Raw genomic sequence first — 23,536 nt, 5'->3', positions numbered from 1 at the left:
AAACCCGAAAATGAAACTCAACAAATATGAAAAGACAATAAAATACGTCAAATGTGTCATACCACTCCGGTAATTTGATTAAGCGGAAACCTAACTGGACACTAAGTTGAGCGAACGTGAGCTGGATATTTGATGTTCAATCATTTACTTGGTGTAAAATTTAATCAAACATAACTTTATCTAATTCAGGTCAGACTTGGATTGATAAAAAAAAATTCAATTTTCTTTTTAACTCGCCACAAAATGTCATTTTCTCTTAAGTTTTTTGGTTAAGTCTGGCCAACAATTTAGAAAAGTTTCAAAATTTGGTATGGCAGTAGTGGATTAGAGGCGTCCACCTGGTTTTGGTGTTTGTTATCCAACCTCAACTAAGAAAGATTGAAGATGGTAAATTTGTTATTCATAACATTCACATTATTGTAAAATTTGTAATCATTAGTACTATCACTACTATGACTACTATAATATTTCAACGACTGAATAATCATTTTACCATGTGTTTATCGGATCAATAGACTCAATTTGATTTCAACTTTTTGAAATTTCAAAACTCAAAATGGAACTTTCTCACTGTAATTCAATAAAAATATACAAGCATGAAACTCTTGATGACTTCTATAAATTTTATCCTCATAACAAGCTCATAAATATAATTATATAAATAATTCAGCTTCTAACACCCCAAAGAGTTTCTAAAGAGTTTTTACCTCTAGAAAGTAGAAATCAATGGAAATCAATTCTTACCTTATTTCCTTTTTACGACTTATCGAAGCTAAATGGCGCAATTTAACAACCAAATTCCCATATACTCAACAAATCCAAATGCCAGAACTACCCGCCCACCTCCCCGCCATGAAGCGCCGCCGCGACGAGCCGGAACCCCCGGACTCCGCCCCAAAGCGCCGGGCCAATGCCCAAGACGTCACCTTCCGAGTCGTCGTCCCGTCCAGACGGATCGGCAAGGTCATCGGCAAGGAAGGCTGCCGCATTCAGAAGATTCGTGAAGACTCCAAAGCCACCATCAAGATCGCCGACGCCATCGCCGTGAGTATCGCCCTCTGTTATATTCACACCTTTCTTATTTCAATGCAGAAAAAATGGTGATTTTCTGTTGTTGTTGTTGTAGAGAAATGAGGAGAGAGTGATTATAATAAGCTCAAAGGATAGTGATGACGAAACTACTGATGCCGAGAATGCGCTAAAACTAATAACTAACTTGATTCTGAAGGTGATGAGCTATCTTCTGCTTCGATTTTAGTGTTGCCTGTTAGTATTTTTGAACTCCAATACGGTTTTCGCAGTTTTTGTATTGAAAGATGAATGATTATGCGGTAGAGAAGCTGCAAACAACTTATTGGAATAAGAAATAAGGAAGGTTAGTTAGTTAGAGGTTGTCGTGTTTCGTGACAAGTTCTAAATGCTAGAACTATGGTGCATTTTGTTTAGGGAGTTGTCTAAATGAATCTAGTGCTTCTTTGAGTTTGTGTTATATGGTAATATACTGATGAGATGATTGATTCTTGAATGTATGTTGTTGATAGGATGATGGGAATGGCAGTGAGGCGGGGATAATTGGTGCAGGACATGTGGTGGCAAATACGATAAGACTTTTGATTGCTGGTTCTCAAGCAGGTTCTTTGATTGGGATGTCTGGTCAGAATATTGAGAAATTGAGGAACTCCTCTGGGGCCGCAATCGCAATCCTTGCTCCGAGTCAGTTGCCTTTGTGTGCGTCTGCCTGTGAGTCTGATCGAGTGGTACAGGTCAGTTTGTTTTTTGAAACTACAAGGACGATAGCTCCGTCTCCTCTTTCCTAGTACCATTATTGACTGCCATATTATTTCTAGCTCAACCTGTAGTTGGCTCTGTTTCTAATATAATGTTAGCTATCAAAATTGCTGATGATGGGCGTTCTTGTGAAATTCAGATATCAGGTGACATACCTGCTGTTCAGAAAGGTTTGGAAGAGATTGGTTGTCAGCTAAGGTTACACTCTTTTGGCTTTACATAGTGTCCATGCTATTGTTGATGTTTACATCTCAAGTCATTTTGGCAACATACTTAATATCTTCTCTCCTTAGAGAAAACCCGCGTCAGCAAGTGATTTCTATCAGCCCGGGCTATAACTATATAGCTATCCGGCTACCTCAAGTTCAAGCATACATGGACCCAGCTTCAGGTTATTCAGTCTTATCCATATAAGAAAAACTTAACATTACAAAGGCCACATTATGCAGCTCTATCAAGTTTTAATTTGTTTCTTATATTTAGGACAACCAATCTTGCAGCTGAATATATTACTTTTGAGATGACAATATCGGAAACAATGGTTGGTGGGTTGATCGGTAGAAGTGGCTCCAACATTTCAAGGATTAGAAGTGAGTCTGGCGCAATGATCAAGGTACCTTATCCTTTAAAATCCACTAATTATAATATGGTTTAAGGTAATCACATCTTGCAACAAGTATATGACATAATTCGCACTGTACCTCTCGCTCCTCCGGTTTCCCTGTGAATGTATCACTGTTTATTTCAAATAGGGTGGGTGTACATATTTTGTAGGTTTATGGTGGGAAAGGTGAACAAAAGCATAGGCAAATTCAATTTTGTGGTAATGCCCAGCAGGTATATCTATCTTTATCTTATTCTTTTTTTTTTTGAGAAAAATATATCTATAATTATCTTTGTTCATTCAAGTGATCTGACTGTCAATTGCAGCAAAAAAAAAAATAGCACGCCTGCACGCACAATTGGTAGTATAAACATTTAAGGCTAGATTTAAGATGATGAACATAGTTACTTTTTAAGTGCAACTGTTCCATGGACATCTCAATTGATGCACCAAAAGATGTTTGTGGAACTTGACTAAAAACTACTGTAGCTGGCCCAGTTATTAAGTGACCACACAAGTAATACTCTCAATCAATGTTCTAAATATCCCGATATATCCTCGATATATCCCCGATATTAAGAAAACGATACGATAAGTTGCTTATCGGTCTATTATATCGGTTAACCCGAAAAATCAAGTCAAATGACTATATATCGAATCAAACCGAGTTTGACCCGATATATCGGTGTTTTTTTATTTTATTTTTTTTAAAACCACGTCTGTTTGAAAATATAATTTAAAGAAAATGAAAATTTCGTTGATAACATTCGATGACGAGAGAGTTTATGATGAATGATCAACTCTATTTTTTTTAATTAATACTATTTATATATTTTAATTGTCAAAACAATCAAATATTTATTTTATGAAGTTTATTTAGTACATTTACTTCTATAAGTTTTAATTTCTCAAGTTTATTTGGTATATTTTGATGTATATGTTTATAAATATATTAAATTTAATTAAAAATTAACAAAAACGATAAATCTGATATAATCCGATATATCTCGATATATTTCCGTTATATCCTTATTTTACAAAACCGATACGATGCCGATAACCGTGATTTAGACCATTGCTCTCAATACTAGCAAGTAGGGAATTGTTGAATAGATCGCATATACTCTAAAACAATTATAGAAAACTCCAAACAGAACTTTAAATTTATATAATAAAATAAGGAGCCACTCTTCCCATAAAATATAGGGGACAAAGTTTAGTCTTGAAGTAGTCATGTGTAAGTTCAATGAAGCACTGTTTTCTCGAAATCTTCCATAAATTGTTCAGGAACATGAATAGGTAGTTTGTTGGAGCTACTCTAAGTTGTTCAGATTAGAGTCCTTGCATTGTAGTTTGGTTTTGTAGTTGATTGGTGTTCTGGAATATATATTCAGAATAGATGGTTATGTACTAATGTATGTTATTTAATCCTTTAACTTTGAACATATTAATAGAACTTTGAACATATCATTTGAAAATTATTAGAACTACATTACGAAGCACAGCTATTTCTGAAGTTGACATAAATTAGCATCTTCAAAATTTCAAATCGCATTTCTCAAAACAAGCATATTGTGCTTGCCTTCTTTTTATAATATATGAATCTTCTGCACATTAAGGTTCTCATGAGATTTTGTTGCTTACCAGGTGGCATTGGCCAAGCGGCGGGTTGATGAATACATTTACTCTCAGCTGATACAGCAAACTGGTGATCAACAGACAGCGTAATTTTCCTTCATTGATGCTTTTGGACTAGCAACAAGTAATATGATTTAGGAAGAGTAGGCTCATTTTTTTATCCTCACAAGTTGATTTTCAAAGCAAAATCTTTCAACATGTTTACTTATAGAATAAACATGAGTGGGACCATTTAAGTACAAAGTACAAACTGGTAGAAGCTTTGAGTGTATCACAGATGCTATTAAAAATATAACTGGATGATACAAAATTGGAAAGGATTTTCCCAGGATAGGTGTTACACCCATCTCACCAAGTAAATCTTTTGACCTTTTGATTGGCTATTCATTAATAATGATTGGATTTACTTAAGTGATCAAGCAAGCAAGTTTATGCCGTATGATCATGAAAAGTGTATTTAGCATGGGATCTCCTTTCTCCTAAATATTATTATTTTTTGTGCAATATATTCATCCCAGTTCAACGCTAATTAGATGCTCTAACACCAGGTAACAGGAAAGGTTAAGCGGAATATTCAGATGTTGTACCACCATTTTGGCATTCGGCATTCGGCAACAAAGTAAATTCAGATCCTTTTAACTTCTGAATTTTTGCTTCATTAATGTATTTATAAATATGATTACTGATTCTTTGAATTCTCATGCAAGAATAGGAGACATAAAATCACCAAAATCGATAAGCCATTGGTAGCCGTAAGTATGTAAATCGATAAGCATTTGACCATCGGAAGTCGGAAGTATGCATTTAACAAGTGTAGTCGTATGTTTGATAGAAATTAAACGACCACTGTGTTAGTTAAATGATTGACTGCTTTTCGATTTGGCCAAGTTTTAGTAGGATTCTTGTATCTGTAACAAGAGATTGAATGGTCCATGCCAAGTTGAGAAAGTCACCCAAGATGCTCCCTACAAATTACGGATGAACCCGTTGCCAGGTCGTCCAAAAATAAAAATGACACTGATCTTTCACATAAATAGTGCATTTGAATGCAATTCGTCTCTATGTTTGCAATTCGATTAATGATCCAGTATGTGCATTGTTGGCTCTGTGTGCTTCAATCAAACCAAGGATATAGAATATGAAATGCAAATAAAATTTGATAGGGAGGCCCGGGTGGAACATCTCCCTCACAAGTCACAAATTTGGTTAGGATGAATTTCATCAGTATTAGAAATGAGAGAATATACTGTCATTTGAAATATTACTCATCACTGGTTGTGTTACAAAATATTTAAGATTCACATTCCTGTGGTGAACTGAACTTACCAATCCTAACTCTTTTTTTATTTACATTATAGTCCTAAATTTAAATATATTAATTTTCCTTTTTCAAATTGGCATTTTAGATATTTGATGCAATATATGCATGAGGCAGATTAGGAAAGCCATGAAAAGGAAAGCAACATAATTTGACAAGGTACAATAGTAAGCAACAAGCCGGCCAACAACCACATCATGAGTTTTCTACTTCTATACACCATATAAGGAAAGTACATAAATTCTCGAAGTGAAGCGAACATTCGTATCCCTAAGTTTTCATCTTTAATACAGCTTTCCAAATTACACGAAAACGAAGATCCATTTCCTTTGTTTGTTTGATTTATAATTTATGTACAGAAAAGAAATTGGTATTATGCAATAAATTAAATTAAATGACGAAATATGCATTAAAAAAACTACCCCAAATATCGCTGGGAGATGGAATTTTCAAATTCGCTTTGCATGCATATTTTGATGCAAAACTATCTAGATTATGAATTAACTGACATGCCTAATCTTGAAAGATGTGAAATTCACTGTATAGTGAATCCAAAGGCAACTGTACTTTTGATTGAATTCATCAAAATATTATTTTTCAATTATAATAAATGTATTTGAAAATGAAAAAAAAAATACTATTGCAATTTTACTCTAGGTCAGTAAAAAAGAGAGATCTCTTGCAACTAAAAAAAATTATGAAGCTGTTTTAGGGTTTAAATTGGGTGTATAAAATATCAATCTGGATTTATCTTTACTGATGTTAATCTTAATCATCACATAATTAGTCCAGTATATCAGTACATTAATCTTAATCATCAAATTACCGAATGTATAGCTAATTAGATCTCAACGACTTAATAACGAACATATTAACGAACATTACAACTACAAGTGGACATGCATGCATGCTAATAAATTATCACTGAATTTGTTTTCAAAATAACGGTTCACTACATTAAGTTATGTCTGTACGTAAAAATAAACGAATAAACACGTGCACGCATATATGTAGTATATTTTAGGGTTTAAACAACACTAGAGGATGCAAATTTTTACTTATAAACCAATTGTGATTTGAAGTATTTTTGCTAGCTAGCTTCGAATGTCATCTCAGTATTTCTTTAACTTGTTGGTAGTACAAATATCCAAGCAAATTCAATAATAAAACCCAACGCTAGGTAAAAAAATGAGAGGGGGATAAAAACTGGATAAACCTTTGCATATTCTTATTTAAAAAAATCAGGCAAACATGGCAAACAGTAGGAACTATAGGAAGGGCATTTGGGCATAACGAAAAAAAATTCAAACCAGAAACTATGGCGGTTTTGCATTTTCCAGATAAAGAAGAACCATAACTCCCCTCTTCTTCTTTGTCACCATGCTGTCCCCATATCCTCCTTTCTCACACTATAAAAAATTCCGGTAGCTTATGTCAGAGTCATCCACTAGTATAGCATTCACTGCTTATCACTCTCTTTCTCTGTGTGTGTTTGAGAGAGAGAGAGAGAGAGAGAGAGAGAGAGAGAGAGAGAGAGAGAGAGAGAGTCCAAAACCACCAACAACAAATTGTCTGATGTATCTGGTCCTTTAATCCATCCCTTGTCCTAAACTTAAATTCCAGATACAATTCCATTTCCATGGCCTCCTCCTCGGTTGTGTCACCCAAAAAATGGAATTCTCAAATCCGCAACCCTGACATATTGGACGTGAAATGGAAAGCAAAATGCTCACGTTACTCTCACCAGTCAGGCAACGAAAGTCAACTTCCCAACCATGACTCAGCAGCTAAGCTTCCTGCCGAGAAAACCTCCATGGAGGAAAAGCTCACCAACCCGAATGATGTCTTGATTGAACACCCGCCCGTCAAGATGAAAGATTTAAAGGTTTACTTCCGGCTCCCCAACTTGAAGAGAAACGATCCTCCTATGGTGGTAGACAAAGTTGGGACTGGAAACCCTAACTCTCATGCTTCTGATGCGGTTGTTGCTGCTGCTTTAGCGGCTAAACAAGCAGAGGGGGATGTCAAGAGTTATAACTTTAGGGCCCGCAAAGCAGTACGTGATCCCAATGGGGATGCAGGTGCTCAAAGGATCAGTGCACCAGTGGTGCAGCCAAACAAACTTCCGGAGCGGAGTCGGGTCAAATTGGCTAGAGGTTGTCAGAATAAAACACCAAAGCAGCCGATGATGGGAATATCGCTTACATTGACGAAAGAGGAGATTGAGAAGGACCTTCTTATCATGACCGGGAGAAAGCCGCTGCGCCGCCCCAAGAGGAGGCCAAGGAGTCTGCAGAAGCAGCTGGATGTAATTGTCATTTCGTTGTTCATTTTTATTTTTTTATTTTTTTGGTAAAGTATGTACGTAGGTACGTACCTTTGAAAAAAAGAGAGTACTATACGGTACCTTGGGTCATAATTAGGGTTTTTTTTAATAATTTTATTTTTCGTATTTGATGTGGTCTTGATTGTTTTGCAGATTGCAACTCCTGGGACGTCGCTAGATGGACTATCAGCAGAAACCTACAAGGCCGATTAAAGGTTCAATCATATGAACATTTTCAACATCTTCTTGTATAATTGTTAGGTTTGCTTGCATTTGGATCTGTATATCAATTAATTAAGGACACACACATGACACATATATAAGTGTTGAATTGTCGATGAGCTGCTTGCTGTTTAACTGGGATTTGGAGCTGATTAAGAATTTGATTATGTTGCATGCAGGATTAAATTGAATATCAATCTAGCGGTGACGTTGAAGACTTCACTGCAATAAAGAACACAGAAGAAGGTATAACAGTGTACGTTTTGGATCTGGGCAGATTCAAGGGAAACACTGAACCTTTCATATATCTTTGGCGTTTAATAAAGATCTCAACAAATTGTGGGAGGTTGTATCATCTTTAGCTATTCTGAGTAGCTGCAGATGTAGATAGGGATTGTTATCAGGATTCAGTTACATGTTGGATGAAGTTGGATGAGCAAATTATATAATAAACATAATAATAAAATGATATTTGGAAATCATTTAGCACTTCTTGACACTAATCTCCATAAGTTTTCTTATTGGACAATGATTGTTGGACTTAACAGTTTGAGAAAATCTTAGGCCTAGTGACCTTAATCTTAGTTGTCATGTCAAGCTATCTAGACATCTCAATCACTTAAAATCATGTCATGTAATAGTTAAATAAAAGAACCATTATATCATATTAATTTTTAACCTTCTACTATTATAACTGAAAGTGAAACTTTGGCATCAACAACTTCACTAAAAATTTAAACTTCTTATATTGCCTTGATGCAAAGAAAATATGTGAAGGGGTAATATGGTAATATATTAGAGATATAATATCACTTTAATTAAAAACGTGGGATCCTGATTTAGCGTGTAAATTCGCAGGGAGAAGGAAATCCGCTGTATCGCGCGGGGCACATTGCTAGTGATAGATAATTTTAGCTTAAAATTAATATTAATTTATTATTATTACAATGGCTCTTGAGGCGGAACTATAGGTTGTGCTTGAGGTTCAGGTTGATAAGGAGCCCTTTGGTACTGGTTGTTCTAGTTGGAGGAGCTTGCACCGTGATAGCCACCACTAGGCCTTTGGAAACTTTGGCCTTGCTCACGATTCACAAACCCTTAGTCTCGGTTTTGATTGCCTCTCCACTCAAAATTAGGGTGGTTTCTCCATTCGGGATTGTAAGTGTTGCTATAAGGATCATTTCTTGGTTTGGGTTGGAAACCAACTTGGTTGCATTGCTCCATGTTAACTTGATATGCACCTCCATTTGGACAAAGCATTGTCTCATGTTGGTCGCTTTCACAAATTAAGCAAACTTGCTCAACCATCTTGCTTGCCATAGGTTGAAGATGCTCTTTATTTCATTGAGCATTGAGAATCAAATCTAGCTTCTTGTTCATGTTGGTTTCAATCCTCTTCAACTCAATTTGCATTTGAGTGTTGGGTTGCTCTATCTCATAAGCTCTTCTTTATTGATCATTCAAAATCACAATGGCTTCCTTCACCGGCCTCATATCACTTTGATTATCATAGAGTTTTGATGTCTCGGCTAGTGAGTCAAGAATCATTTCCGCTTCAATATCAATCTTCTCCATGAAGCTCCTTTGATAAGCATTGTCAATTCTTCTTTTAGTCTTATGGCTTGATCCATTATAGAAGGTGCTCAACAAAAGCCACTTCTTCACATCATGATTAAGACAATTTTGTTCCATGTAATTGAATCTCTCCCAAGACTCATGAAACAATTCCGATGGAAACTCTTGGAAAATCATGAAGGAGTTCCTTAATGCATTTCTCTTGGATGGTGGAATGTACTTCTTGAGAAATGCGGCATTCATCTCATCCCATGAGGTGATACTCGCCACCCGAATCTTGTACAACCAATCCTTAGCCTTATCCTTTAATGAGAAAGGAAAAAGTCTTAGCCTAAGATTGTTTTCATCATACCATTGAGTTGGACTGTAGAGAAAACTTCATTGAATAGCTTAATGTACTTGAATGGATCACCGGCAAAACCACCATTAAAAGTCGGTATAAGTTGCAAAGTGATTGGCATGATATGGAAGACATGAGCACATGGTGGTAAGACAATGCAACTTGGATGATTTGTGAAAGTGGGAACTGTATAGTCCTTCAATGGCCTTGGTGCATCAACCATATTTTCTAAAAAAACCTCAACCCTTGGTCTCCTTCTATAAATAAGAGTAATGGTCTTATCGGGATTAGCATATTCCTCTTCACTATCCGGAACGATAAGATTTTGATCGTCACTTGGGGTGCTTGGAGGAGATAGATGTCATTTACTTGATTGACTAATGAGATCCATAAACACCTATAACTATTCAAAGTAAAGGTAAGAACACAAGTTGAAACATAAAATTAGAAAATAAAATTGAAACTGGGCAAACGATCGATCGTCAAACATAAACGATCAATCGTTAACTTGGACTTATTTCTGTACGTAGGGAAGATCAATCGTCAAACACAAGCGATCGATCGTTTCAAGGAAAAGACTTGAAAAATAGAAAAATGTATAAAGACAAGTAAAATTCTAGCTTCCCCGAAGGCAAACCGATTTAGGAATTGGATTTTACTCCAAAACCCGGTAACGGCGCCAAAAACTTGTTGAACCAAAGGTCATCCTCAAGTATAAGGGTGAAGTTATAGTGTAGTGGGATTATGAGTAGGGGATATCATACCCAAGGGATTGGAAAACCCTCTCTAGCTAAGAGAACCTAAGGGATGCTAGAAGAATATGCAAATGTACAAGTCACAAATCAAGCCTCACAAGTGAACCCAAATTCATAGTGGATATATGCAAGATGGTGTAGTGATTCAAATTTGTTTCGGATGTGAAGTTACTTCTAAAAACTAAATTGACTACTTAAAATGTAAATTATACTATGCTAAACTAGATGCAATGAAATTGATGAGAGTTAGGACTTAAGGTTTCCACCTCTAGTTTCTCTTGTGAACAATGATGCTACTAAATTGAATGATGCTACTCTAACTAGCCGATTTCTCTCTTTGTATCCATCTTGGGCATGACAAGAGACAATCTCCTTTATTAGTAACAAGCAACCCCTCTCGGGTGTGGTACTTAACTACTCAAGTCATGCATGTGAATCTGGTTAAGTATCAAATGCATTACCCTAAGTGCATAAAGTTTGGAGATAAAAGAAATCATGCAAACCAACTATGGTTATCTCTAAGTGATTATAGTTCACAACTCTAACATACACATATGATATGCTATCATGCTTCAAATAATTAAGGTTAATCAAGCCCTAATGGAGGTGCTCGGAAAATTGCCGGAATTTCACATTTTTCTCTTCTTGTCAAGATTTTCTACAAAATATGGAAATGAATTAGTCTAAATTAAATTAAGCACATAGAACAACTAAATTTCATGTTTTAGGATATTATGATCCAACATTAATGACCTAACGACCCTTGGTTTAACTGTGAGTGCATTCATCTATAATTATTGACATTGTTTTGGGGTGATTGAAGCGTATCTAGTGGTGGAGAGAAATTCATATATATTGTTTCTCTCATATTTACATCCATGTTCACTTTTTTATATTCTGTTTTCAGCAGTACTTAAGTTTTATTTATTTTTGTTCACCAATCAAATCAACTCCGAACACCCTCTTGCATATATGTGAATATTGTAGATAATCGTTTTCACTAACGCTCAATTTTGCAGAGTACCCTCAATCCCTGGCCTATAACGATAACCTTTACTAACCAGTAACCACTATACTATCTTATACAAGGTTTTATTGATGGCCTTAAAAACGATTCATCATTTCACGTGCTTGCATAGGAAAAGTGATCCCTCGGCGTACTATGGTGATGACATTCAAGTCGAGATGGACAATACTTTTGTCATCTACATGCGATTTCGATCGTATCCTCAAAAGAGGGATAATATATATATATATATATATATAAATTATCGGCGTTATTAGCCTTCTTCATGTCTCTATTCTGGACTTTCTTATAACGCTGATGAGACCAAAGAGGGATATGATTTCCGTCTTGGTTGACGTTTTTCGTGTGACGGTCTTGGAGGAGTTACGTTATTATTAAAAAGGAAGAAATTGATTTTTTGTGGTCGCCTGAGTGCACCGCTGTTTTGGGTGCGATCATGAGAATAGCCGATATGCATCAATTATTTTGTAACCATATACATCACAACCCTTCTAATTTCGATTACAAACTTGAATAGTTGGAATTATTCGAAACCTATACAACCTTCATTTCTTGTGGATGCGCCGCCATCGTGATTGTTATTTGAATGTTTGAGTTCTCTTAAACTCATGTCTATACACGATTATCTAAATATCTACGTACTCATTTATCTGAGTTGAAATTCACTACTCTGAAGCAACACTATTTACTGACAAAAGATCCCAAAATTCTTTGGGACACACTTAACATGATTAAATAAACGTCTATGATGTTGTTTTACCAACGTTGACCTTGATGCATGCTTCACATCTAAGAAACACATGCCTTTTTTTGGCACCTGTATCTCTATCTATTTAGGGAACATTTGAGATGGAAACGTAACATTCTTCCATTCTCAAGTTAGCAAATTTTGAGCCACAGGCTAAGGCTCCGCCCCATCTCATACGCAAGATTTGCTTGTTATGAATTTTTGATTAGTCACTCCATTTTGATTATGTTTTCTACTTAATATTTTTCAAGTATAACATTGGCATTGCCATGTTTCTTACTCGACTTTAGCTTATTGGAAGCTTGTTTATGTCGTATTAAAGATTGACATTCAATAAAATTTCTCAATTTCTTGTTTACTAGTCGATCTTTTTGAGAATTTTATTTACCTTACACTTAGCATGAATGGTCAACCTTTACAACTCGTTATGATTCTTAAAAAAATTGACCGTTTTTGGATTACATAGGACTCTAATAGTACTACATTGTGAATTTGACACTTAACATTTGGAAAACGAACCTCAGAATGTCAAAATTTGACATTGTTATGATCTATGCGTTTCGGCACGTTTCCGAAACTTTTTTTCGACGTTTCTGGCCGTTTTGGCCGCCTTTTGGCCTATTTTTGTCGTTTCTTGCAGCACTGCCCAGTTCCTGCCGGCAATTCCTGTCATATATGAAGTCCGTCCTCCTAACCGGCCAGATTCTGGCCGGCAGCGGCTGATTTTCGGTCTCCGGCGGCACCGGTTTTCTACTGAGTTTTCCGGTGATGTTACACAGTTTTCTCGTTGTTTTTCCGGCATATTTCCAACATTCTTTGTTGAAGCATTTTCCCGCCAAAGTTTCATTCTGTTTTGAGTTAGACACATGTAGTTGTTTTACGGATCTCGTGCGGAGATTGTGTTTATATCTTCGTGCTTTGTTAAATTTTAAAGGTCATACATGCCAATAATTTTCATTTGAACACTTATGATGAGAATGGAAAGAAATATCTTTGTCATAAATTCTAAAAATTGGTTGTATGCAATCCTGCTGCCTGGCCCGCAACAGCCCCTACAACTACCATGCATCTACCTTGCACGGCTCTGCAACCCTGCGGCTGCCATGCATCCCCTGCATCCCCTACATCTGCCCCGTAGGCCCCCATGCACTACCTCTTGACAAACCTGCTTAATTAATGACTCCTTATTGTCAATCTTCTCACGTGAAGATTCTAATTGAGCATATTTCATTCTTACAAAGTATTTAAGGTAACATTAGTAGACCCTATCCAACCAAATGTAGACATTTTTTAGTATTTTTATGGTATAGGTTAAGAGCATCGACGCGTTTGTCACACATCGCTTTACTATCCACATCGAATGTTGCATTTGCTAAGTTTTTAGCTATGATCATCATACTAAGGGTTCATCACCCTTCCATCCTCTTTAATTTTTTGCGATTGGATACCATTAGAGAGTTCACCTCCAAGACCTTTGATGATCTCACTTTGTATGTATACTGGGATCGTGGTTGAACATATAATTCGTTATGTTCATTCACAGTACGATCCAGCAGAGGCTCAACCTTGGTTATGGGCACTAACCTGCCAATCTTTTCATGGGGATATGTAATGATGTTGCATGCAGCGACACTTATTTATTTCATTACCACAACTTATCAAGCGTTTAGTGCGTATCAGATGGTTACTGGATACGATCCCAATATTCTTTTCACTAACGTCTATTTGGTTAAGTTGTTTATGTGCCTATTTTGTAGTAATATCAATGGGTCTACATGAAATGCTTAAGTATTTTGGTTGGTTATGATTTATGAATCACCAACACTTGTCCGCTATTTCCAATCTACAACTGTGGATCTCTGTCCTGCGATATTAGCAGACGGTCACTTTGATGAGACATACTTCTCGTCATTAGGGGGAGATATGGAATGTTCCATTCCGGTTTTCATGCTAGGAATTGACATGGTATGACACTATGTCTCATTAAGATCCTGCACTACTCAAAGTGAGCAAAAGTGTAACATATTATTGACCTCCAGAAAGTCAAAGATTCGATGCTCAATGACTTTACCGATATTGCGAAAGTGACGAGATCGCACATAAATGTTGTGATGTGCCGGTAAGGTTGAAACTCTTAGAATATGGGAGAATTTCACATGACTTGGTCCTAGCACCGTTGGCACCATCCTTAACAATCGGAAGGAAGCCGGCGATGGCACCATCATACGTTGTGGTGTTGTAGGCGCCCGTGGTATTGCATCAAAAAACAAGGGCGGAAAACACAAAGATGAACTAGTAAGGGTCATAGCTTCGGTCTTGGCTCCTACCTAGATGAGGGGGAGACCATCAAATTCTCTAGATTCAAACCAGAAAGAAACGAGGTGCGTAGGCACAAGTATTCCGCCCATCATCAAGAGATATTCTCTAAATATGTGTATCAACTAAGTTTTTGTGGGATGCTACAGACTCCTTTTGTTGATGTTCGAGAACAAAAGAAATATCTCAAATTGATCGTATAAGCGTGCGCGCGTGTTTAATGGATTGATCTCCCATGATTGATGATGTATTCGCTTATGCTCTTATTTCGTTGTAAAGTATCAACGTTGAGCAACTTCACCGAAGTGGAAAGAATCAATACAAGATGAACTAGACATGTTATGTTAGTCATTGTTCATAAGTGTAATGAGAAAGATAAAGTCATGCGATATTTGCAGGACGTATGGCGCAAAGATTGTCTCATTATCCTAGTATTGGCTACGATGAGTTATATTTTCTCGTAATAGACATAATTGTTTTCCGCTACTTGATCAATAGTAGTATCCATGAAAACTGATTTACAGCATATGATAGTGGTTATAGCATATCTGTAAAGGAATCTTAACATAGATATGAGAGTGCCTGAATGATCTTAATTGCTTGATTAAATGCCACCAGACCACGTAGAGCTTATGCAGTCAGATTGAGACGTTCGAAAGAACATAGTACAATCAGTTGCAAGAATTTATATCCATATGTGTTCATATGAAACCAATTATAGACTCTCTATTCCGTCTAAGTTAAGATGCTGAAGAGTTTTTATGAGCTATAGATACATATATGTAATTATTGTTGGGACACTTTTGCTTTTATTATGATGTGATTAACTATGCGCCTATGCTTCATCATTGGATTTGCATTGCTCATTTGACATGGGTTTAGTTCTACACTTAGTGAACCAACACAAATCATATCCACACCAACGCCGCCAGCAGCTCCAGCAACATCAACGTAAGCCTTGGTGTAGCAGTCGACACTGGCAGTGTAGAGGATGCGTACGGTTCTGTCTCGGACCAAAATCAGTCATTCATTGGTCAATTCCCACATTCATTTGTGAAAGACACATTGAATGTGACAAACCAGAATCTGTCCAGTTTCATAGGTCAACTTCAACGAGACATACATGATAGCTCACTCAATGAAATATGGTGAAATTGGTACCGTTGGAAAAGTCTATGTGTCTACTTTCTAGAGACACCAACCATTTATTCATAGATATCGTATTGAGTGAGTTATGGCCGTTTTAGCAAAGTATAACAGTTATGTCCAGAAATTTTCAAGTCAGTCAACTTCGACAGAGCACTGTGAACTGCTCCGGTCGAATTAGGTTGTGAGCGTTATGTCATTACAAAGCCACGGGTGTCTACTTTCCAGAACATTTTACAATTCACTGATACCTATTATGACGATGAAGTTATGGCGTTTAAGTGAGTGAAGGTCATTCTACCCGAGAATCTGATTTTCATTGCAAACTCTTGTTCTGAGTTGTTATGCAATCTTGTTTCCTAAGATCAAAATTTGTCTATGTATAACATATATGATCTAAGGATATGTGGTGAGATTAATGATTAATGATTAATTATTAGCCCAAGACTACTTTTGAGAAGCATGTAATGAACGTTGTATACGTTGTTCTTTGTACTCCATGATTATGGCACTAATCATGGGGAGTCTACCTCATATGATGTTATCAAATGTAAACGGTGTGTTGTGCTCTTTTTTCCCTTCGTTCAAGCTTTTTTTTCACCCAAGAGGTTTTGATTTTGTTTGACAAGGTTTTTACCGAGACAACGTTATGTGCACCATGCAACACAATGGGGAGTGTTTTGGGAGAATTACTATTATACTATTTTGTGTGTATTAGCCTATTTAGGTTTACTTATTAAAGTATATTATGTTTTATGTAATATATATTCCTGATTCATCGGGATACTCCGTATGTAATGCCTATATATAGTCCTTATTATCAATTAATAAAGGATTACGTTCTGTTTCATTATGTTGTTATTATTCTTGTTTCGTTCCTCGTCCAACATATATATATATTATTTTTTGCATGAGTTGTTGTAATTGCAATAATAGCCTAGTGGTAATTGGTTTCAACTTGTGGGGAGGAAGACCAAGTTCAAATTACTACCAACCACCGGGTGTTCGTAATAATCAACAATTAGAGCTACATTTTCGAGTCTACAGTTCGTCACTCACTTGAGTTATACTTACCTTTTTGGTGATCTATGAGAGGTGAGTGAATTGATGGTACCAACAATTGAGAAAATTAGGACAACGAATCCAAGTATAGTTGCACTGCCTGTCCAAAGATCCTTGAAGTAAACTTGTTTCAGCTTTGCCATTCGGCGATTGCACACACTGGTCTCATAGTGCTCATTAAGATCGTCACATATTTTAAAATAGCAGGAAATGTGCTCGACAATATGCACACAGAGTGAGTTAATAAGCTTTTCCACCGATTTGTTGCTGCCTAGCAAGTTCTCGACCACTCCATCTTTGATCAGCAAATCTATGTCTTGCACAGTGTTGACAAGTTGACTAAGTAACAAAAAATAGCTGCAGACGTAAGCCTGTTCTGGGTAGATGAGTTGTTCTAAGGCCATAATGTTTCTTATGACGCTTTCTGCATCATACGTTGCCCAGAATCGTGTAAGCTTTAACTCCTTGGTTGTAAGAGATGGTAACTTAACCCTTGTTGATGACAATTCCTTTATGACAAAGGGTTCTGCAAGATGTGTAAACTTTACCCCTGCCGCCTTGAGCTTTCTCACATCATATTTACATCTTTTTTGATTATCACTAAAACAGTTAACTTTCACCTCTTTTGTACACACAAAATCTCTTACCAAATCAGTGAAATGTTTCGGGTTTACTCCAGGGGCTTTATCCTTCTTGTAGTATTCTTTAAAGAAGTTGCAGGAATATTTAAGAAATTGATGCTGAGCAGGTTCAGGCTGGTGCTGAGGCAGCTGAGCAGGTTCAAGCTGGACGTGAATCTGAGGCTCAGCAAAGTCATAAAGCTTTTCAAGAAAATAATAAGGAATCTGATTTTCAAACAGTATCAAGTCCGTCACTACAGCTTTCCTCATCCAAGGTGACCTCAGTATGTGATGATTTTCTGTTTCAGAGTCTGTAATAAACAGTTCAATGATGAAGCAAGCATCAACTAGAATCATGTCCATAAAGTTGCCTCTACACTCGATGTAACCTGCATAAAAGCTAAGAATTCTGTCCTGATGCTGGTTGACCAACGCTTTCAGCTCAGCCTCATTCTTTGAACAGCGTAGGAGAAATTTCTCATAATATTTCTGTTTATGGCTTTGCATATCCTTCAGATTTGGACTGCCATAGTGGAAAGGGCCGATCGAAAGTAATTGAGGAGTGTATGAGGCTTTATTTACATTCCGGAGTTTGCTAGGAACCCTGTAGATGCACCACTCGTCCAAGACAGGTTCTGGTTCAGTGCACTCAACCCGAACACTTGCTCCATTCATTTGTGAAGACGGTGAAGTCATCTCTGAAATTAATGAGGTCACATATTACTTTACAGATAATTAATTAGTAGAAGTAATTATCAATTAACTTACAGCTTCTATCCCTAAAAAGAAAAAGTTTACTGCTAGGTACCATCGATCTCCTGGCTCCACATATGTCAATAATGTGAATCACTGCTGCTTGTACGAAGTACGAACATGCATAAAGAAAAGAATATACACACACAAATCCAGTGAAAGGAGAAGAGCCACTTTTCCCTTTCTTTCCCAGCAATGCGAACTATCCTCGCAATGAGACCACGAGTTCATCTCTCTATTTTTTTTGCCAGTTTTAAATAATAAACCTGTCATTTATTCCTTCAATGCATCTAATTTTCGGTTTAGCCCGACTTTTTTGGGGTCCAATACCTCAAGCTCAAAATCAAGCCAAGCCTAAGTTTTGGTTTTTGGAAGCTATTGCCAAAAAAAAACATAGAGGTTGGGCACTACTTGGGTTTAAATCAAGATGGAAACTTAACTGCGCGCTACGCCGCTACCTATCTATTTTGCTTGTATTAATTAAGTGGAAGAAAATGTAATTAATTAATAAAATATTAGTATTATAAGAAAGCTTAGAAGAATTGATATATATTGCTATACACTACCTGTAGCTAGGATGAGGAAAACTGACAAAGAAACCAAGCTATTTTTGTTTAATTTTACTTTGTGGATAAGACTCATAAGCTCCGTCAAAATCATTATCTCTAGGGTTTTGGAAAAAAGTTTGTTCCTCTCCAGGGACTAATTTATCATCAGTTCATGGGTAACTTGGGTTCTTTGTTTAGTTCCATTATGATCGTAGCCTCTAGGCGGTGAACTAGGTTGTTTGTATCCTTATCTCTTTCTTGAGTTTTATAAATGACAATATCACTGTGATTTCAAAAGAAGAAAATGTAATTTAAGTGTGACAAATGTATGATTCAATGTACATCCTTAGGATTCTATAATGATAACGCACACTCGCAACCCGAAGACTACTATGAATAAATTTAAAGGGCGATTGAATAGAACCGAACTAAGTGAAAAAAATAAAAAGGAAAAAATGTAATTAATAGAAACAAGTGAAATATAGCAAAATGATCAATCAGGGTATAACATACAAACTGGGTAACTTGGGAAATGAAAAACTTATAAGATCCACTTACTGGAACTGAAACACCAGCAGGCCATTACCGTATTAGTAGTGTATGATTCTTGACCCCGCACTTCTCCAATGTTGTAAGGTTCTACTATTTCCCCCTTTAAGGTTCTATATATACTATCCAAGACTCAGTCTCAAAATTAACTTTTTTTTCTTTTTTGAGTGTAACAACTAATCACTCATAATTAACTTAAGTTGGTACAACAAACATTTGTCTCGTAGACAATCTAGAAGCAAGGAGGCACAATAGTAGGTAGATAGATACGAAATAGAAAAAGAAATAGAAATAGAAATAGAAATAGTTGAGGTTACAACTAGTTGGATAATAAATAATTAAATATATAATTGCTACTTGCATGTGCAGAATAAAGCTACTTGGTTTAGTTGACCAAAAACCATTTGTACTTGGTTTGGTTGACAAAAAAAAAAGCTACTTGGTTCGTATTATTTCTTTTGTTGAATTTAGAGGTCAGTTGAATCTCTTAAAAGATGTGTATGCCTTACATGTAAATGATGTGATTCATGTAACTAGCAGGCGGGGAGGGTATGGGCAAGTGCATCATGATACAATGTATGCCATAATACGGTACGGTTTTAAGACCCAAAACGCAGTACTTAGATGACGCTAGCGATTGCGTCTGGATCATATATAGAGTTATCGTCCCTAATAAAATCTCCGGCAAGGGTTTAAGATATAGTTCCGACAATGGTAAGTGAGAATGTGAGATGATGGTGTCTAGAAAAATTAAGTAAGATTCTGAATGCAATTATAAACTCGCGCAGTCGTGTTATGGTGATCGGAGACAGGCGATTAGACGCTAGTGGCTAACATTCGGTGTCCCGTGACCAATGAACGAAACTTCCACTTTCTCTTTTGATTTATGTGACTAATAGCTGGGGAAAAACACTCATGATTTATTATATTTTTGTTAAAACATAAAAAAATTTAGGCAATAAGTGTCGTTAGTGGTTAACTTGTGTTCAGGCTGGGACCTAACGGGTAGCCGGGTAGGCCAAACAGGTTGTCGGCACCAAACCCCAAAAAGGCATAAGAATTTTTTAATACATATTTTGTAAAACGAAAAAATAATGATTAGACCCCAATTTAAAATGCACAGTAGCCGTATTCTACATCCCAACATCAAATCCTTAATTTAATATGGCTGTCATTAAGATTTCTTAGGGGTGTGCACAAAAAACGGAAATCTCGATCCCGTCCTGATCTCGTTCCGAAATTCATAAGGACGGGACGGAGGTCTAAAAACGTTCGTCCCGTCCTGATCCCGTCCCGTTTCATAATAGTGGGACGGGACGTGGGACGAATAATTTTTATCTCACTTCGTCCCGTCCCGTCCCACCTTTAATGAAAACTTAAAAATTCTTATATATTTGTATCAAAATGAAACTAATTTATGTTCTTAATAACTCTAAAATTATATCAATTTAAATAGTAATCGTAAATTATAATATTTTGAACATAATATGCATTTTTTTTTAAAAAATTCATTATTGAATAGTACTTTGTTAATGAAAAAGTAAAAATATAGGTTTTTATTTAACTTTATATGAATGTGGGATTTGTCCCGTCCCGTCTCAACCGGGATTAATCTCGAGTAGAATGCATTCTTAAAAACCCTCGTCCCGTCCCGATCGCATCCCGATTCAAAAGAGTGGGATGAGACGTGGGATGAGCCCCGTCCCGTCCCATCCCGTTCCATCCCGTCCCGTGCCCACCCCTAAGATTTCTTCATCACTTGTGTGGTTGAGACTTTGGAAAAGATCGATAATAATCACGATTCCAGTAATTCTATAGGCCACACTAGATCGACTGTGTTACCTTTTTTTAATAAACTTTGTATCAAAATACATGAACCATCTATAGAATTTCTTAGTTTGAGAAGGATATATATCGATATTTTGTATGATGTTTGTTTTTCGAGTTTTTGTATAGTACTAAAACACTAGAGGGCGCCATTTTTTAAATCCACCTTACGTTTTCAAATCTTAGGTCCGACCTTGCTTGTGTTTAATTAGGCAGTATACAACTACAACTGGTCAACTGGGCAAAGAAGCCAGACCTGCCCCCCATTTCACAAAAGAAAAGGAAAAAATGAAGAGGTCAAACCATCAAATTAATCTAAAATTGTTTTTTTTTAAATTGATGCAAGGTCATATATTAACGGAGCTTCTATTCATACCTCTTAAAACGACACTTAGACATCTTCCTTTCTTCAAGCTTTATCAAAGCATACTGAATTACCAAAAAATGTATAAGAGTAAACCATAAAAAAAGGAATAATAATTCTCAACTTACCTATTTTAAAGTATGAATGTAGATTATTCTTTTTAATATTCATTCCAGGAAAATCACAATTTGGAATAGTAAATTGAATACGATGATTTTAATAAATTCTTTCTTTTTTAAAAAAATATGTCATACCTAATGTATCAATTAAAATCTATGTATAATTTTTCATGAATTTCAATTTGACTGTGAGAAAACATACAAAACTTGTTCATGAAATGGTAGAAACTTTCATGTTGATTCTAGTGTTGCATATCAATGAATCCAAAGAAATTCAATTATTATTATGAATTAACGGAATTAATGAAAGATAAAATTAATTTGGGGAGATAATAAGTGTAATTACGTACCAAGGATTTTTTGTATTGTATAATAAATGAATTTGAAAAAACAAATTGTAGGAAAAACATTAATAAATAATAGTTTAATTGAATATACCAAAGGAAAAAACTTGCGTACAAACTAGTATGTACGTGTGCGTCCAAACTCTCATTTATTTTCACACTTTCGGAATATAAATACATGATTTTAACCGTTCAAAAGTTTAGTTTATTACTAAAGATCATTTATGTAAAAGATCAACATAAACAAAAATCGTCTTCATAATCGATTGCATCAAACAAATGAACGGTTATGGTGAAAGTTAGTAGTCTCATGATCAACCGTCAATTTGTTTGATGCAATCGACTATGAAGACGATTTTTGTTTATGTTGATCTTTTACATAAATAATCTTTAGTAATAATCTAAACTTTTGAACGGTTAAAATCATGTATTTATTTTCCCAAAATGTGCAAATAAATAGGAGTTTGGACGCACGCGTACATACTAGTTTGTACGCAAGTTTTTTCCTATACCAAATTAGAATATGGGCAATATAGGAAAACTAGAGAGGTTAATATAGGAAAGACCCGGATCCCAGATCCGAACCCCAACCCTTGCTTCTAACCAGAGGCGGATCTAGGATCCGAAAGTTGTCTAGGCTAGTTGCTAAGGATGCAATAAAATTTTTTTTTTTTAGATTTGGAACTCAGTGGGAGGCTCATCCTCACATCTTTTTTATTTTCAATGAAAACATACAACATGAGGGACATAAATCCGAACTCCGTGATTTGAAAACAACAAGCATAGATATGATGTAAGCCACACTAAACTATCTAAATTATACCTTATGAGTCCCACTCAATTCGAACTCTGCAATTACATAATCATTGTCAATGTTATCGGCAAGATCCTTTTCAATGTTCATAACCATTAGATCATCAAGAAACTCATCTTCCATCTTATTTCGAAGTCTGTTTTTTATGAAGTTCATAAATGAAAATGTTCTCTCTGTTGTTGTTGTTGTTGTTGTAGAGATTGACAAAGTAAGCAGAAGACAAATCAATCTATAGATCATAGGAAAGAATGCTGCTTTTCTTGATTCAACTAATTGCCAACATAAATCATGCACTGATGTTAGATTGGCAAATCTTGGATCCATCCGAATATCTGCTATACAATACTCACACTCCATATCTAGAGCTTGCAACTCATATGATGTAAAATCCTCAGGATAAAACCTTGAAGCAAGATTGCAAACATCTTCACATTTAAATGAAGAAAAGTTAACACGTGGATCCAATGTAGCACTAACAATAAGAAGTTCCAAGGAATCATCTGGAAATCTACAATCCAACTCTGCCAACTGAAAATCTATCACAACATTAAGTATATTGACTTGGTAGTAATGCTCATTTGTGATATTTTGTTCACAAGACCTTATCCCTTTTTTGTAAGGAGCAGACATATCTGGCACAACTATATCATACTTGCAACAAAATGATATAACCTTTGTAATCAAAGCATCCCAACCATTTTCTCTCATATCTTGAAGTTCTGATTTTGTGAGT

At 36.0% G+C, this 23,536-nt stretch overlaps 3 protein-coding genes across 3 annotated transcripts; 1 reads left to right on the top strand and 2 right to left on the bottom strand.

Moving 5' to 3' along the window:
* Positions 1 to 839: 839 nt before the first annotated feature.
* LOC126802876 (RNA-binding KH domain-containing protein PEPPER-like) lies at positions 840 to 5,241 on the top strand. The gene is made up of 10 exons (XM_050530583.1): positions 840 to 1,044; positions 1,127 to 1,228; positions 1,542 to 1,763; positions 1,928 to 1,986; positions 2,082 to 2,179; positions 2,289 to 2,401; positions 2,563 to 2,625; positions 4,040 to 4,116; positions 4,579 to 4,649; positions 4,738 to 5,241. Exons 1-9 carry the CDS (start codon positions 853 to 855, stop codon positions 4,580 to 4,582), a joined length of 930 nt encoding a protein of 309 aa, XP_050386540.1. The 5' UTR covers positions 840 to 852; the 3' UTR covers positions 4,583 to 4,649; positions 4,738 to 5,241.
* Positions 5,242 to 9,345: 4,104 nt separating this feature from the next.
* LOC126803562 (UPF0481 protein At3g47200-like) lies at positions 9,346 to 18,181 on the bottom strand. Its single transcript, XM_050531347.1, has 2 exons — positions 16,878 to 18,181; positions 9,346 to 9,835 (listed from the first exon to the last, which is right to left on the bottom strand). The coding sequence occupies exons 1-2, from the start codon at positions 18,179 to 18,181 to the stop codon at positions 9,346 to 9,348; spliced, it is 1,794 nt and encodes a 597-aa protein (XP_050387304.1).
* Positions 18,182 to 21,528: 3,347 nt separating this feature from the next.
* On the bottom strand, positions 21,529 to 23,511 carry LOC126803561 (uncharacterized). The gene is made up of 2 exons (XM_050531345.1): positions 22,813 to 23,511; positions 21,529 to 21,591 (listed from the first exon to the last, which is right to left on the bottom strand). Exons 1-2 carry the CDS (start codon positions 23,509 to 23,511, stop codon positions 21,529 to 21,531), a joined length of 762 nt encoding a protein of 253 aa, XP_050387302.1.
* Positions 23,512 to 23,536: the final 25 nt, after the last annotated feature.

This window comes from Argentina anserina, chromosome 7 (genome assembly GCF_933775445.1).
Source record: "Argentina anserina chromosome 7, drPotAnse1.1, whole genome shotgun sequence".
Taxonomy (NCBI): domain Eukaryota; kingdom Viridiplantae; phylum Streptophyta; class Magnoliopsida; order Rosales; family Rosaceae; genus Argentina; species Argentina anserina.
The sequence above is the reverse complement of the archived record's forward strand: the minus strand, read 5'-3'. Positions and strand labels throughout refer to the sequence as shown.

What these genes read in the sequence shown, in the direction of transcription:
- LOC126802876 (XM_050530583.1), top strand. Translation starts at nt 853, where the DNA reads ATGAAGCGCCGCCGCGACGAGCCGGAACCCCCGGACTCCGCCCCAAAG. An exon ending in GAGATTGGTTGTCAGCTAAG is followed by an intron (nt 1,987 to 2,081) that starts GTTACACTCTTT and finishes TTCTCTCCTTAG; the next exon opens with AGAAAACCCGCGTCAGCAAG. An exon ending in ATACATGGACCCAGCTTCAG is followed by an intron (nt 2,180 to 2,288) that starts GTTATTCAGTCT and finishes CCAATCTTGCAG; the next exon opens with CTGAATATATTACTTTTGAG.
- LOC126803562 (XM_050531347.1), bottom strand. Translation starts at nt 18,181, where the DNA reads ATGACTTCACCGTCTTCACAAATGAATGGAGCAAGTGTTCGGGTTGAG. An exon ending in TCTCATAGATCACCAAAAAG is followed by an intron (nt 9,836 to 16,877) that starts GTAAGTATAACT and finishes TTTTCTCTACAG; the next exon opens with TCCAACTCAATGGTATGATG.
- LOC126803561 (XM_050531345.1), bottom strand. Translation starts at nt 23,511, where the DNA reads ATGAGAGAAAATGGTTGGGATGCTTTGATTACAAAGGTTATATCATTT. An exon ending in AATTGAGTGGGACTCATAAG is followed by an intron (nt 21,592 to 22,812) that starts GTATAATTTAGA and finishes TTGGTAATTCAG; the next exon opens with TATGCTTTGATAAAGCTTGA.